The sequence below is a fragment of the Kogia breviceps genome, chromosome 19, assembly GCF_026419965.1.
Source record: "Kogia breviceps isolate mKogBre1 chromosome 19, mKogBre1 haplotype 1, whole genome shotgun sequence".
NCBI lineage: Eukaryota > Metazoa > Chordata > Mammalia > Artiodactyla > Physeteridae > Kogia > Kogia breviceps.
In genome coordinates, this window is record NC_081328.1 from 12,068,663 (window position 1) to 12,084,597 (window position 15,935).

Genomic DNA, 15,935 nt, shown 5'->3' on the forward strand with positions numbered 1-15,935 from the left:
GGGAGGGGAGCGGGAGGGGGCGGGGAAAAGGGTGGGAGGTGGGTGAGCGCGCGCGCCGCCTGTCCGTCGTGGTTTCCTGGCTGCGCGCGGCGCTGGCGGAGTAGCTGCAGCTGTAGCAGCAGCCGCGAAGATGGCGGAGGGGTTGGAGCGTGTCCGAATCTCCGCGTCGGAGCTGCGAGGGATCCTGGCCACTCTGGCTCCGCAGGCCGGGAGCAGAGGTGAGTCGCGCCGCCCAGCTCCTGGGCCGGGCCTGCCCGCCCCGCCTCCCTCTCCTCCTCTGCCTCCTCCCCGCTCAGTTCGCGGCGCTCCAGAGCCTCCGCCCCTTCCCCCAACAGTGGGGGCGGGGGCCGAGGGCGGTCCCTCCCCGCTCTACCAGCCAGAGAGCCGGTGTGGGGTCGGGCTCTGCCAGCTCCGGCCCCTCCGCGAGAGCGCAGCCAGGGTTCCTGCCTCCGCCCCCTTCCTCACAGCGAAGGTGACTGTTCCCCATTGCCCCAGCCCTCTCACAGGATTCCCAGCCGTCAGGGGACGCGGAAAGGAGTGGGCTCCGGGGTCTGGTGGAGGCCCCCCGTGTGCATGGTTCCCCGAGGAATCATCCGCAGGCCTGCCTCGTCGTTTCTTTAGCGTTGGAAGGAGCTGGGAACATCGAGGAGAAGGGTTCAACAGCTTGGGACTTCTTGCTGAACTTTTTCCCCCCAAGGCAGGCTTCTGAAGGCTGCGCCACTGGAGGGATCCACGACCTCAGAGAGCTGACTCTACTCTGGTTTGGTTTTGGCACGTGTGGGAGCAGTTTTTATCAGGGAGAATGTTCAACTTGCAAATTAAAGTTTCCAGCCACACCAGGAAAGCACCAAGGAAGATTCTAGTGTCTCACCTCTCTTTGGTTAGGCAGTGGAGTTGTGTAGAATGGTAGTTATACTCCTCCAGGCTTGTGGCAGAAGTCTGTGAAATTGGTTTTCATGGGTCATGTGCATTGGATTATTCAGGTTGTTTTCTCCCTCCTCTCTGGAAAGTGGTAGTGGCTCTTCCCACCCCACCCTCCAACTTACACAGGCTGCTGAGGGTGAGCTGTTCTGGAGTTAATTGCTTTACCTTTGTTCGTAGTGGATGAAGCAGTCTTTTAGACTTCAGAAAATACTGAAGCAGTATCTTAAACTTCAGGGTTTTGTGGTTTTGGTTTTTTTCCAATTTCGTTAGACCCATGGAGGTAAATGCTGGAGCGTGTGATCCCTGTTATGAGCTTGTTTGCTTTTGTGTTTATAGAACAGTAGTAGGATTTTCTTTAACATTCCATTTTGAGTGTACTCTGTAATCTCACTAATTCTTGTTTCTTCCCCACTGAACAGTTTAGTGGCTATTTACAGTAGACTCTCCCCTTAACAGATAAACGTAACAGGTAAAAAAAATTGATGCTGGCTTATCTGTCTTTCTGTAAGTTCCTGGAGCCTGGAGAGTGGTTTCTAAAGTCCTGTTCTCTTATTCTTGAGTGCCCCAGTCGTTGGTATTTTGAGAGCATGTCACAATACTTCCATCATCCTCCAGGGAAAGCTCCTTTATGGAACTTTTTCCTTCTCATGTAACATCATCATAGTAGCAGTTAGTCTTAGTATTCTAATGACGACAGTCTGAGCAGTATTTCCTTGGAAGGACCCTGCTGGCTGCTGTTAAGAGAGTTGGTGAGCATGAGTGGAGTTGAAGAATGTGAAAGGAACTGCTTCCTGTTTGCTTCAACAGGAGGTATGTGATTGGGTGGTTGAAATCCTAAAGAAGAGGATTGTCCTGGCCAATTTCAGTGACTGGAGTTGCAAATTTTTTTCTCCAGAGATGTCCAGAACTGTGGATTGTTATGCATACCCCTCTTTTTCTCTGCCCCCACTCCACCGACCCCTTAGTCTGTTAAAAGGACCTCAGCCACTCTGGAAAAATGTTAGAGGCAGAAGAAGAGACCAAGATGGAGCTGAGGGCTCTATAGCAGAGAATAGTCCAATGCAGAACTGGTTAGAGATCTTTTATTCTATCATTGATTAGGTAGTTTGGGGTCTTGTGGATCCAAATATGATTTGGGTAACAAGAGAATGTAGGTTTTTGTTTGTTTGTTTGTTTGTTTTTGCGGTACACGGGCCTCTCACTGTTGTGGCCTCTCCCGTTGCGGAGCACAGGTTCTGGACGCGCAGGCTCAGCGACCATAGCTCACGGGCCCAGCCGCTCCGCGGCATGTGGGATCTTCCTGGACTGGGGCACAAACCCGTGTACCCTGCATAGGCAGGCGGACTCTCAACTACTACGCCACCAGGGAAGCCCCGAGAATGTAGGTTTTATTCCTTGTTCCCCCAACTGAGGTGTAGGTAGCTCCAACACAGTTAAGTTCTTAGTTTTGCCAGTTGCTGAACAAATATTGTAAACCTAGTAGAATTTCTGTTTCTGCAGAAATTTCCTTCCTTGTCCACTAGTATTAACATACCAATGTGTAATTCTTGCTTGACTTTTTTTTTTTTAATGTTTATTTTTTGGCTGCATCGGGTCTTAGTTGTGGCATGTGGGGTCTTTTGTTGCAGTGCGTGCGGGCTTCTCTCTAGTTGTGGCATGCAGGCTCTTTAGTTGTGGCGCATGGGCCTAGTTGCCCCACGGCACGTGGAATCTTAGTTCCCTGACCAGGGAACGAACCCATGTCCCCTGCACTGGCAGGTGGATACCTAACCACAGAACTACCAGGGAAGTCCCTCTTGCTTGACTTTTAATGACAATTCCTTTTCCTTTCCTTCCCCTTTATTCTTCTACCTCTTCCTCCCCAACACTCTCTCCAACATGACAGAAAACATGAAGGAGCCCAGGCAGCGCAAAGATAACAGGCGCCCAGATCTGGAAATCTATAAGCCTGGTCTTTCCCGACTAAGGAACAGACCTAAAATCAAGGAACCCTCTGGGAGTCAAGAATTTAAGGATGAAATTGTTAATGACAGAGATTCTTCTGCTGTTGGAAGTGGTACACAGCTCATTAAAGATGTCTGCAAAGACAGCCCACAGCAAAATGGTCCTGTAGACCCAGAAAATACTCGGGCACAGGAGTCTTTAAATAGGACTGTTGGACAAGAGGATCGAAGTCTAAGAATTATCAAGAGAACAAAGAAACCTGACATGCTGATCTATCAGCCTGGAAGGCGTTTGCAGACTGTTACCAAAGAATCGACCAGCAGGGTGGATGAGGAAGAAATCCTCAACCAGGTAGAACAACTGAGAGTAGAGGAAGATGCATGTAGGGGAAATGTGAAAGAGGAGGTTGTGAACAAGCCAGACAAAGAGGAGGCAGAAAAGAGCCTAAGTGGTGACAGAATAAGGGCTGCAAAGGGGGAAAAAGGAAAGAGGGTTGAAAAAGGGGAGGGCGTGAAGAAGGTGAATGATGACCCAGCTCAGGGGAAGCCAGGTTCTGCGAAGCGCTACTCCCGCTCAGACAAACGAAGGAACCGCTACCGCACTTGCAGTACCAGCTCAGCGGGTAGCAACAACAGTGCCGAGGGGACTGGCCTGACTGATAACGGAAGTCGCCGCCGTCGCCAAGATCGGACCAAGGAGAGGCCACGACTGAAGAAACAAGTATCTATGTCTTCAACTGACTCCTTGGATGAGGACAGAATTGATGAGTCTGATGGGCCACGGAGGAGTTCAGAAAGGAAGAAACATTTAGAAAGAAGCTGGTCTGGCTGTGGGGAGGGAGAGCAGAAAAGCAATGGTAAAGAAAATCGAGGCACTCTTCGCGTTACTTTCGACGCAGAAACCATGAACAAAGATTCTCCCACGGTGAGGTCAGCCAGGGAGGATTCGGATAGGTTAAAGTCAGACAACGGCTCGAGCAGTGGGGGCAAAGCCTCTGAGAAGCAGGAGTCCAAAAACCTGAGACAAGAACTTCGGGGTCGTGGCCGTGGCATTCTGATTCTGCCTGCCCATACCACCCTGTCTGTTAATTCAGCTGGTTCTCCAGAGTCTACGCCTTTGGGACCTCGGCTTTTATTTGGATCTGGTAGTAAGGGATCTCGGAGTTGGGGCCGAGGAGGCACCACTCGACGATTGTGGGACCCAAACAATCCTGATCAGAAACCTGCTCTAAAGAGCCAGACACCGCAGCTACATTTCTTGGACACTGATGATGAAGTCAGCCCTACCTCTTGGGGTGACTCACGCCAGGCCCAAGCATCTTACTATAAGTTTCAAAACTCAGACAACCCTTATTATTACCCCCGGACACCAGGCCCCGCCTCCCAGTATCCTTACACAGGCTATAGCCCTCTGCAGTACCCGGTAGGCCCTACAAACGGCGTGTACCCAGCGCCTTACTACCCAGGCTACCCAACTCCATCAGGACAGTATGTCTGTAGCCCCGTCCCTGCCAGCACCATGAGTCCTGAGGAGATGGAGCAACACGTGAGGAACATGCAGCAACAGGAACTACATCGGCTTCTCCGGGTGGCTGACAACCAAGAACTGCAGCTCAGCAACCTGCTGTCCAGGGACCGCATCAGTCCTGAGGGCCTGGAGAAGATGGCTCAGCTCAGGTATGGTGGGTTCCATCCTGGCTAGAGGGGAATGGGGATAAGCTGGAGGTGTGCAGGCCCCCATGGCTGAGGAAGGAAGAAACCTTTTAGGTAAGCTGCCGGGTGTTACCTCCCTTTCATGTTGATTTTTGTAAGGGAAGGGGAGCTGGAAAAAGAACAGAACAGAAAGTTTTGTTTCTAGTCCTAGAAATGATTATGTTTCCCATTTTTTCTTTAAGAAGAAAAAAATCTTTCAGAGAACATGAAATCTGGATATGGAAAAGGAAAGACTTTCTAAAGTGCCAAGAAATGAACAACATGTAACTTGTGGTGAAGGTTTTACTTTGGCTGTTAAATTTAGGTAGAGGCATATGGGGAAGAACTACTTTCCTAGACATTACTGTCTTTAGAATGACATTCTGCTGTGCAGAAGGGAAACTAGAGTGAGTACTATACCTGGTGGCATTTTGGATTTCCTGCCAAGGAAGGTGTTTGATTTGTAGGAACCTCAGATCTTGGGTCTAGCCTTCCCTGTGGTGTATTTGGAGCTAGAAGTTGCATGTATTTTATTCCAGAGCTGAACTGCTGCAGCTATATGAGCGCTGTATTCTATTAGATATTGAGTTCTCTGATAATCAGAATGTGGATCAGATCCTGTGGAAGAATGCTTTCTATCAGGTGATTGAGAAGTTCAGGCAGCTTCTCAAGGATCCGAATGTTGAGAACCCAGAACAGATTCGGAACAGACTTTTGGAGCTCTTGGATGAGGTAAACCATCATCTTTATGTCCTCAGGATAAAGACTTCAACATCCTTTAGTTGTGATGGGTTTTTACCACCCAAAATACTATATTTTATAACAGAACATTGACAACAAACTGTATGCTCTTTTCTTGGGTTTAGGCCTACCCTACGTGTGTTACTTCCTTGACACCATAACTTACAATTGGAATTAGTTTTGAGTTTGGAAGCTTTCTGAATGTCTTAGCTGGAGTGTGTGTGTGTGTGTGTGTGTGTGTGTGTGTGTGTTTTCATATCTTTAAAACCACGGAAAAGCTTATGCTATCAATTTGTCTTGCGCTTAGTTGGTGGCCACTAAATACTGTATATGCCTCCTTTTACATCAGATAGCTGAGCATTAGGAAAACTGTGAAAGGGTCACTTGCCCCAGTTTCTGGGTAGATTGGATCGGAACAGGCTGATTCGGCTGATTCTTATTTTTTCTCTTTATAGGGTAGTGACTTCTTTGATAGTTTGCTTCAGAAGCTGCAGGTTACTTACAAGTTCAAACTGGAGGACTACATGGACGGTCTTGCCATCCGCAGCAAGCCGTTACGAAAGACGGTAAGCCAGCTTCCTTCTCTTAAATTTATTCACTCACTTAGTAAGCATTCATCTGGTGTTAGTTATGTGCTAGGCACTGTGCTAGGTGTTGAGTGTACAAGAATGAAGGATACAGCCCTGTGAGGGAACAGACCAATTAAACCAACAACTATAACGTAATGTCATGAATACTATGGCAGTGGCATATATAGAGTGTTGAAGGGGCATGGAAGGAATTGAATCTGCTTTAGACTGGTGGGGGTCAAGGAAGGTTTCTTAGAGACTGTCAAGTTGAATTTTGAAACATGACTAGGAGTGGAAGGGGCAGTTTTGATACAGGTCACAGTGAGAGACCTCATACCTTGTTGGGAAAGTATAAGAAGTCAGCATGCTGTTGTCTGTCATGTGGATTGGGCTGTTGGAGGAGGTAAAGCTAATGAAGTAGGAAGGGATGGATCATAATCTCTTACGTGCCACGCTGAAGAGTTTGGATTTTTTCCTGAAAGCAGTGAGGTGCTCTTGATCGATTTTCAACAAATGGTTAGCATAGATTTGTTCTTGGAACGAGTCACTCTGGCAAATGGATGAGTTTGGGCAAGAGTGGAAGTAGGAGGGTCAGGTGTGGGCCTGAACTGAGGTCGAGGCGGTGGAGGTGGAGAAGAGGAGACAGATTGGAAAGATACAAGGGAGTAGAATTGAATTGCTGGCTGGTTAGGTGTGAATGATGAGATTGGAGGCATGAGGAGACCAGATCATCTCCCGTTTTGTGCCCTAGGAGAGAGGCTCGGAAGGAAGAGATTAGTTTAGTTTTGCATCAGCTTAGGTGGAGGAGCTTGAAAATGAACAAATGAATGTTATGGTCTGTCTGGAGCTCAGGAGAAAGAGCTGGGCTGGTGATAGAGATTCAGAAGTCATCAATGTGTAGGTGATAGTTGAAGCAGAAGTTGGGAAACTAGGAAAGCTAGCCAGAGAGCAGGGTGTCAGATTTTAAAGATGGTGGTGGGTAAAGTTGTCAAGTGCTGTAAAATCCTCAAATGTTAAGATTACTAAAAACTGTCCATTGGATTGGATGACCTTATCACGAGTTATATTAGTTGGAGAGGATGGAAACCAGATTGTAGTGAGTGAGAAGTGGGGCAGCAGATATAATGAGAGCATAACTTAGACTGTTCTTTTAAGAAGGCTGTGAAGGCAAGAAGGGAAGATAGTAGTCAAAAGACATAGTGTCAAAAGAAGTTTGTTTCTAAGCTTAGAGAGACTTTAGCGTAATTATATGTTGAGAGGAAAGGGCCAGGGGAGAGGAAGAGGTTGATTCATTAGAGAAAGGAGTGTGATTTATGGAGCAGAGGCTTCCTCTTGCCTTTCTGCTCTTTCTGATAAATTGCCATGCACAGGTTCTATTACCAGTCAGCAAGTATCTGTTGAGTCCCTCCTCCATGCCAGGTGCCATTCTAGGCACACCTAATTCAGTGTGGAACGAGAAAGCCGTGTTCCCAGCTCTCAGAGTTTAGAGTTTGATTAGGAATGAGTACAGGTGTTGCATTGGTAATTGCAGATGCATTGACTTCTGCGATGTTGTGGGGTGTGGTGTGAAGGGGCTTGGAGGATCATAGAGGCCTGAGGAAGTCACAGTTAAGCTGAGGCTGAAGACCAGAGACCTTGGCCAGGTGAAAGGCGTATTCTCGGCAATAGGAACGGTACATGTGAAGGTTCTGCAGTGGGAAAAGCACCATATGATAGGGGAACTGAGAAAGGCCTAGTCTGAGGCACAGAGAGTGAGAGGGGAAGGTGGTGCTGGAGACGTGAGCAGAGGCTGGACCATCTAGTACTTTATTCTGAGGATAGTGGTGAGCCTTTGGCCGAATTTGTTTTTTTTACTTCCCCCATTGAGGCAGCAAGGTGGCTGTAGAGTGGAAACATAGCAGTTTCCTTGGTGCTTTACCGGTTAAATATCAAGGATTCTTGGTGTTCATTCATAGGGAGAAATTGTGGAGTAGTCAGAACTCTGAAGGTATATGACATGTAGTGATGTATAACTTTGCTGAGGCATACTTTTGAGTTACGTGTGAGGAGGCTGATGTGCAGTAGCTACTCACTTAGCTAGTAAATGAGCCTTACTGTGGGGTCAGTATATACTTCTTTATTCAGTGACATGGTAATTTTTTGTCTGCGGGTGGAGTGGTATTATATCTTATGAAGTGATGTTCCTTAGGAAGGTTTTTTTGGTTGGTTACATGTCTTGGGATTGTTAAGGGTTTACTCTTTTGTTTTCTCATTGAGTGAAAGATGCCAAGCCCATCAGTGAGGAAACATACATAGTATTACTCAGTCCTGGCACATTGTAGGAGTTTGCTAAAGGGTAACTTATTGTTTTAGGGAATTATTATTGTCTTGCAAAGGGGATGCAATGCAGTAACACAATACAGTGGTATTAACAGTTTGAGGAGAGAAAGATGATGGCAGGAAAAGAACAAGTAAACAATTATTTTAATATTTGTATATCACTTTTTTTTTGGCCGCACTGCGTGGCTTGTGGGATCTTAGTTCCCCAACCAGGGATCAAACCCAGGCCCACAGCAGTGAAAGCATCGAGTTCTAACCACTGGACCTCTAGGGAATTCCTTGTATGTCACTTTATACTTTGTATTTTTACACTTATTCCCTACAGTTTCCCTATGAAGTAGGTATTTTTATATTCCGATGAAGAAACCGAGTCCCAAAGACTTAGTTGAGATTACACAGCTACTACAAAGAGAGTCAGAATGTTTTCTTCCATTTGACTGGGACTCGAAATAAGTATAACCTCCTCTCCCTTTTGCACTCTTTCTCAGTAAATTTTGCATCACATTGTTGGCTTTTTTTTCTAGTCAAGATTAGGCTGAAAACTTTTTGCTTTGTTGAGGACTACTGGTGCCTTATTATTAATGCAGCTCTGTTATTTTGACCCCATCCCTGTCCTTTGGGGTTGAAGTTAGAGTTTCTTGGGTATATGCTACTAACTGATAGTTTTTCCTGAAGGTAAAATATGCCTTGATCAGTGCCCAGCGATGTATGATTTGCCAAGGAGATATTGCCAGGTATCGGGAGCAAGCCAATGACACGGCAAACTACGGGAAAGCGCGCAGGTACTGTTGCATCTTGTTCATTTCTCCTCTTCCCTGTGTGGCTTTAATCCAAGCCCTATTAAGAGCAATGGGCCACCTGAGCTGCCTCCTATATATATATATATATATATATATATATATATATATATATATATATATATATATATGTCCTACAGGTGACCCTATTTGCCTCATGCTTTACCACTCCAAGGTTACAGCTTAAGTAGTAAGGGCTATCAGGTGATGAATTGGGAAAGTGTTGATAGAGAACTTTTTTTTTTTTTTTTTTTTTTTTTTTTTTTACTGTTTTTCTATTACAGCTGGTACCTGAAAGCCCAGCACATTGCTCCCAAGAATGGGCGCCCCTATAACCAGTTGGCTCTGCTGGCAGTGTATACGGTAAGAAATCTTGGATGGGGAAGTATTTTGCAGGCAGTATGTTAGAAATATGGATTTTGATAGCATCAGCTCCTGGAGCTAGATTTCATCTGAACACTATAACCCGAAGCATAGCCCCTTCTTCCTCCCATCCTCAAACTCCTTTTGTTACTGTTACTTTCAGAGGTAAGTTGTCAGGGATCCCTCACTTCAGTTAAATCCACTTTTACTGCACTTAAGTTCCTAGGGGAATGCTTATTCTCCAGCCAAACATCGCTTTTTGTTTTTGACCAGGGTTTCTGCTCTGAATCTTGTATTGTTTCCCTTCCCTAGACTGAACTAGGTTACTCATTTCTAGAAGGAAAATAAGGCTCCCTTTATCTCTCCCCTTTAAAGTCCTCAACTAGCCCAAAGTACATCCTTCCTTCCTTTTCTCAGACCATCCCCTTATTCATCTTAGCTTTTCACCTAAGGAGTCTCCTTAGCAGAAGCATAGTAAGTGCCAAATTGTACCTCTTTAGATCTTACCAAACTCCTCTAAATGTGCCTCTAAAGGTGAGCCTTGGGAGCTGACAGAGCCCCTACTGAGGAAGCTGACTTCAAGGGGGAGGGGGAGGGGCCGCTGGTAAGTACCAAAGGTTTAAGAAGCAGCTGACGTGCTCATTAGCAGGGAGAGTTTTCTTAATGCTGTAAAATTCATTGCCCAAATAAACAGTGTTTGAATTGATATTTTTATTCTACAAAGATTCAAAAGTATTCCTAATACTTAATTATGGATTGAAATTATTGATTAAGTAATGTGGTTTACAGATACACTTCCTGCAGAATCTGTTAAATCTTTCTGTCTCTCTGCTTTTTATCTCTGTCCTATTCTCTTTGTGATATGCGTTGAGATTTTTTTTTCACCCCTCTTTGTGGCTTTATTTTTATCTCCCCTTTACTCTTATCCATCTTCTGTTTTCTCTTCTCTCTCATTTCTTGTCTCCTTTCCCAATTTTTCTTCTTTGTAATCATCTAATGAATTGTTTTTTGTTCTTGTTAACTAGAAAATATAATTAAAAAAAATTTTCCCCTCAATGGCTTTTAATAAAAATTGTGGCAAAATTCATGTAACAAAATTAACCATTAATTATGGTCTGTACCTAGGAATGGAATTGCTGGGTCATACGGTGATTCTATGTTTAACTTTTTGAGAAGCTGCCAAACTGTTTTTCATAGTGGCTGCACCATTTTACATTTCCACCAGCAGTGTAGGAGAGTTCTAGTTTCTTCATGTTCATGCTAACATTTGTTACTTTTCATTTTTTTTTTTATTATGACCAACCTAGTGGGTATGAAGTGATACCTCATTGTGGGTTTTTTCTTCTTTAATATTTTTTTTCTTTTTTTGGTCAGTTTTAGGTTTACAGAAAATCGAGCAGAAAGTGCAGAGAGTTCCCATATACTTCCTCAGCTCTCAGTTTTCCCTACTATGAACATCTTGCATTAGTGTAGTACATTTGTTACAGTTGATGAGCCAGTATAGATACATTATTATATTACTAAAGTCCATAGCTTACACTAAGGTTCACTTTTACTGTTGCACACTCTGAGTTTGAACAAATGTATAACATGTATCCAGCATTATATTATTATGCAGAATATTTTCACTGCTCTAAAAATATCCTGTGCTCTACCCTCCACCTCTTTATCCTTTTTCCCTCCCCCAAACCTTTGGCAATCACTGATGTTTTTACTGTCTCTGTAGTGTTGTCTTTTCCAGAATGTCATATGGTTGGAACCATACAGTATGTAGTCTTTTCATATTGGCTTCTTTCACTTAGCATTTAGGGTTATTTTTGTGACTTGATAGCTCTTTTCTTTTTATTGTTGAGTAATGTTCCATTGTGTGGATGTACCACAGTTTATCTATTCCCCTATTGAAGGCCATCTTGGTTGTTTCCAAGTTTTGACTGTTATTAATAAAAGTGCTATAAACGTTTGTGTGCATGTTTTTGTGTGGACGTAAGCTTTCATCTCATTTGGGTGCATGCTTAGGAGTGTGATTGCTGGGTTGTGTGGTTAGAGTATGTATAGTTTTGGAAGAAACTGTCAAACTGTCTTCCCTAGTGTCTGTACCATTTTGCATTCCTACCAGCAGTGGTTGAGAGTTCCTATTGCTGTGCATCCTCATCAGCATTTGGTGTTGTCAGTGTGCTGGGTTTTCCTCATTCTAATAGGTGTGCAAAATCCTATTTTGGGTTAAACTTGCAATTCCCTAATGACATACAATGTAGAGCGTCTTTTCATATGCTAATTTCCCATCTGTGTATTTTTGGTGATGTGTCTGTTTTTTTTTTTGCGGTACACGGGCGTCTCACTGTTGTGGCCTCTCCTGTTGCGGAGCACAGGCTCCGGACGCGCAGGCTCAGCAGCCATGGCTCACGGGCCTAGCCGCTCTGCGTCATGTGGGATCTTCCTGGACCGGGGCACGAACCCATATGCCCTGCATCAGCAGGCGGACTCGCAACCACTGCTCCACCAGGGAAGCCCTTGCCCATTTTTAAATTGGGTTGTTTGTTTTCTTATTGATTCTTAAGAGTTCATTTTATGTTTTGGATACCAGTCCTTTATCAGACATATGTTTTACAAATATTTTCTCTCAGTCTGTGGCTTTCTTTTCATTTTCTTCGTGTTTTTCACAGAGCAGAAGTTTTTAAGGTTAATGAAATCTAACTTAGCCAACTTTTTCTTTCATGGATTGTGCTTTTGGTGTCGAATTTAAGAAGGCATGACTAAACCCATGTTACCTAGATTTTCTCCTATGTTATCTTCTAAGAGTTGTAGAGTTTTGCATTTTACGTTTAAGTCTGCGGTACATTTTGAGTTAATTTTTGTGACAGGTGTAAGGTCTGTGTATAGATTCTTTGTTTTGCATGTGGATGTCCAGTTGTTTTCAACATCATTTGTTGAAAAGACAATCCTTTCTCCATTGAATTGTCTTTGCTCCTTTGTCAAAGATCGACTGACTATATTTGTGAGCGTCTATTTCTGGGCTCTCTATTCTGTTCCATTGATCTATTTGTCTGTTCTTTGGCCAGCACCACACTATCTTGATTACGGTAGCTTTATAGCAAATCTTGAAGTCAGGTAGTGTCAGTCTTCCAACTTTTTTCTTTTCCTTCAATATTGTGTAGGCTATCCTGGATGTTTTGCCTTTCCATATAAACTTTAGAATCAATTTGTTGACATCTACAGATCTAGTGTGAAGTGGTATGTCATTGTGGTTTTGATTTGCATTTCCCTAATGACTAATGATATTGAACATCTTTTCATATGCTTATTTGGATGTTTGGAAAAATGTCTATTCAAGTCCTTTACCCATTTTTTTAAAAATTAAAAAAATTTTCTTAATTGTAAAATACACATAAAACCAAATTTGCCATCTTACCCATATTTTAAAATTTAATTAAATAAAATAATTGATTGATTGATTGATTGATTGATTTTTGGCTGTGTTGGATCTTCGATGCTGCATGCAGGCTTTCTCTAGTTGTGGAGAGCGGGACTACTCTTCATTGCGGTGTGTAGGCTTCTCATTGTAGTGGCTTCTCTTGTTGCAGAGCATGGGCTCTAGGCATGTGGGCTTCAGTAGTTGTGGCACTTGGGCTCAGTAGTTGTGGCTTGCAGGCTCTAGAGCGCAAGCCCAGTAGTTGTGGCGCACGGGCTTAGTTGCTCCACAGCATGTGGGATCTTCCCAGACCAGGGCTCAAACCCGTGTCCCCTGCATTGGCAGGCGGATTCTCAACCACTGCACCACCAGGGAATTCCCATCTTACCCATTTTTAAGTGTACTGTTCAGTAGTGTTGAGTACATTCACATTGTTGTGCAATCAGTCTCCAGAACTCTATTCATCTTGCAAAACTGAAACTCTCTACCCATTAAAACAACAACTCCCAATTTTTCCCTCCCTCTAGCCATTGGCAACCACCCTTCTTCACCTTTCCACCTCTGTGAATTTGTCTGCTCTAGTTACCTAATATAAATGGAATCTAAAAGTATTTGTCTTTTTGTGACTGGCTTATTTCACTTAGTATTATATCCTTAAGGTTCATCCATGTTACAGCTCATGTCAATTTCCTCCTTATGGCTGAATTATCTGTTCATCTCTTGATGGACACGTCCACCTTTTGGCCATTGTGAATAATACTACTATGAATATGAGTGTGCAGATACCTCTTCATGACTCTTCTTTCAATTCTTTTGAATATATATTCAGAAGTGGAATTGCTGGGTCATATGGTAACTGTATTTTCAGTTTTTGGAAGAACCGCCATATTGGCAGCTGCACCATTTTACATTCCCACCAGTAGTGCACAAGGGTTCAGTTTCTCCACATCTTTCCTAACACACACTATTTTCTGTTGGTGTGTGTGTGTGTGTGTGTGTGTGTGTGTGTGTGTGTGTGTGTGTGTTTAAATAGTAGCCAGCCTAACTGCTTCAAAGTTGTATGGCATTGTGGTTTTGACTTGCATATCCCTACTGAGTACTGATTTTTTTATGTTCTTGTTGGCCATCTGCATATCTTCTTCGGAGAAACGTCTATTCAGATCCTTTCAATATTTTTAAATTGGGTTGTCTTTTTTGTTGTTGAGATGTAGGAGTTCTTTATATATTCTGACGTTTATCAGATATGTGATTTACAAATATTTTCACCCATTTTATGGGTTGTCTTTTCACTCTCTTGATAGTGCCCTTTGATGCACAAAGTTTTTTTTTTTTTTAAGATTTATGTATTTATTTGGTTGTGCTGGGTCTTAGTTGTGGCAGGTGGGCTCCTTAGTTGTGGCATGCAAACTCTTAGTTGCAGCATGTGGCATCTAGTTCTCTGACCAGGGATCAAACTGAGGTCCCCTGCATTAGGAGCTTGGGGTCTTAATCACTGCGCCACCAGGGAGGTCCCCGCAAAAGTTTTTAATTTTGATGAAGTCCAGTTCATCTGTTTTTTCTTTTGTTGCTTGTGCTTTGATGTCATAGCTAAGAAACTCTTAACCAAATTAAAAATTAAGATTTATTATTTACTTATTTAGAAGAAAATACACGGATACATTTTTTTTTATAGGTTTAGTTCTTATATCCATTTTTGGTTAATTTTTGTATATGGTGTGAAGTAAGGGTCAAATTCATTCTTTTTTTTTTTTTTTTTTTTTTTTTTTTTGCGGTATGCGGGCCTCTCACTGCCGTGGCCTCTCCCGTTGGAGAGCACAGGCTCCGGACACGCAGGCCCAGCGGCCACGGCCCACGGGCCCAGCCACTCTGCGGTATGTGGGATCTTCCTGGACTGGGGCACGAACTCGTGTCCCCTGCATCGGCAGGTGAACTCCCAACCACTGCGCCACCAGGGAAGCCCTTTTTTTTTTTTCTTTTCCAATTCATTCTTTTGCATGTGGACATCCAATTCTCCTAGCACCATTTGTTGAAGACACTGTTCTTTCCCCATTAAATAGTCTTGGCACCCTTGTCGAAAGTCAGTTAATGTATGATAGGTTTATTTCTGGACTCTCGATTCTCTCCCATTGATCCATATGTCCACCTTTGTGCCAGTACTACGTTGTTTTAATTACTGTAGCTTTGTGGTAAGTTTTGAGATTGGGTATGTGAGTCTTCCGACTTTGTTTTTCTTTTTTAAGATTGTTTTGGCTATCTGGGGTTCCTTGGAGTTCCATATGGATTTTAGGATCGGCTTTTTCATTTCTGCCAAAACAGTCATTGTGATTTTGATAAGGATTGCACTGAATCTGTGGATTGCTTTGGGGAGTATTTACATCTTTACAGTATTGTCTTCTGCACAAACACAGGATGTTTTCCATTTATTTAGGTCTTCTCTAATTTCTTTCAGAAATGTATGGTCGTTTTCAGTGTATAGGTTTTGCATTTCCTAGGTTAAATTTATTCCTAAGATATAAATATTCCTAACATATAAAGGTATGTTATTATTTTTGATGCTATTATGAATGGAATTATTTTCCTAATTTTTCAGATTGTTCACTGCTAATGTATAGAAATACAACTGATTTTTGAGTGTTAATCCTTTTTTTAAAAAAATATGTATTTATTTGGCTGTGCTGGGTCTTAGTTGCAGCATGTGGGATCTTAGTTGCAGCATGTGGGATCTAGTTCCCTGACCAGGGATCGAACCAGGCCCCCTGCATTGGGAGTGCGAGTCTTAACTGCTGGACCACCAGGGAAGTCCCTTGAGTGTTAATCTTGTGTCTTCCCTCAGTGTTCTGTTGCCACACTAATTAAATTGGTATCTGTTTCTTTCATGGACCTCTTACCTAAGTTAGTACTCTTTTCAAGTTCTTTTCCTCTGTCCCTCTTTTTCTGTCTCTGGGTTAATCCAGTTGTCTGTTTTTTTGGCCATGTCAAGCAGCATGTGGGATCTTAGTTCCCTGACCAGGGATTGAACCTGTGCCCCTTGCATTGGAAGCGCAGAGTCTTAGCCACTGGACCACCAGAAAAGTAACCCCAGTTGTCTTTTAAGATCACTTTCTCAGCTTTTCTGTAACCTTTCATTCAGTGGATCTCAAGTATTTACTGAGAACATGCTGTGCACAGTGCTTTGAGT

The 15,935-nt window shown here is 43.4% G+C and overlaps 1 protein-coding gene across 2 annotated transcripts in view; it reads left to right on the plus strand.

Annotated features, from left to right (window-relative positions):
- The first annotated feature begins 2 nt into the window (after nucleotides 1-2).
- Nucleotides 3-15,935, plus strand: part of SMG6 (SMG6 nonsense mediated mRNA decay factor) — a 221,888-nt gene continuing 205,955 nt past the window's right edge. For both annotated transcript variants that reach the window (XM_067020989.1, XM_059046651.2), the window contains exons 1-6: nucleotides 3-218; nucleotides 2,810-4,544; nucleotides 5,099-5,291; nucleotides 5,756-5,866; nucleotides 8,864-8,970; nucleotides 9,270-9,348. In XM_067020989.1, coding sequence (XP_066877090.1) covers nucleotides 131-218; nucleotides 2,810-4,544; nucleotides 5,099-5,291; nucleotides 5,756-5,866; nucleotides 8,864-8,970; nucleotides 9,270-9,348 — 2,313 coding nt within the window. In that variant the 5' untranslated portion in view covers nucleotides 3-130. The remainder of the gene's footprint in view (nucleotides 219-2,809; nucleotides 4,545-5,098; nucleotides 5,292-5,755; nucleotides 5,867-8,863; nucleotides 8,971-9,269; nucleotides 9,349-15,935) is intronic.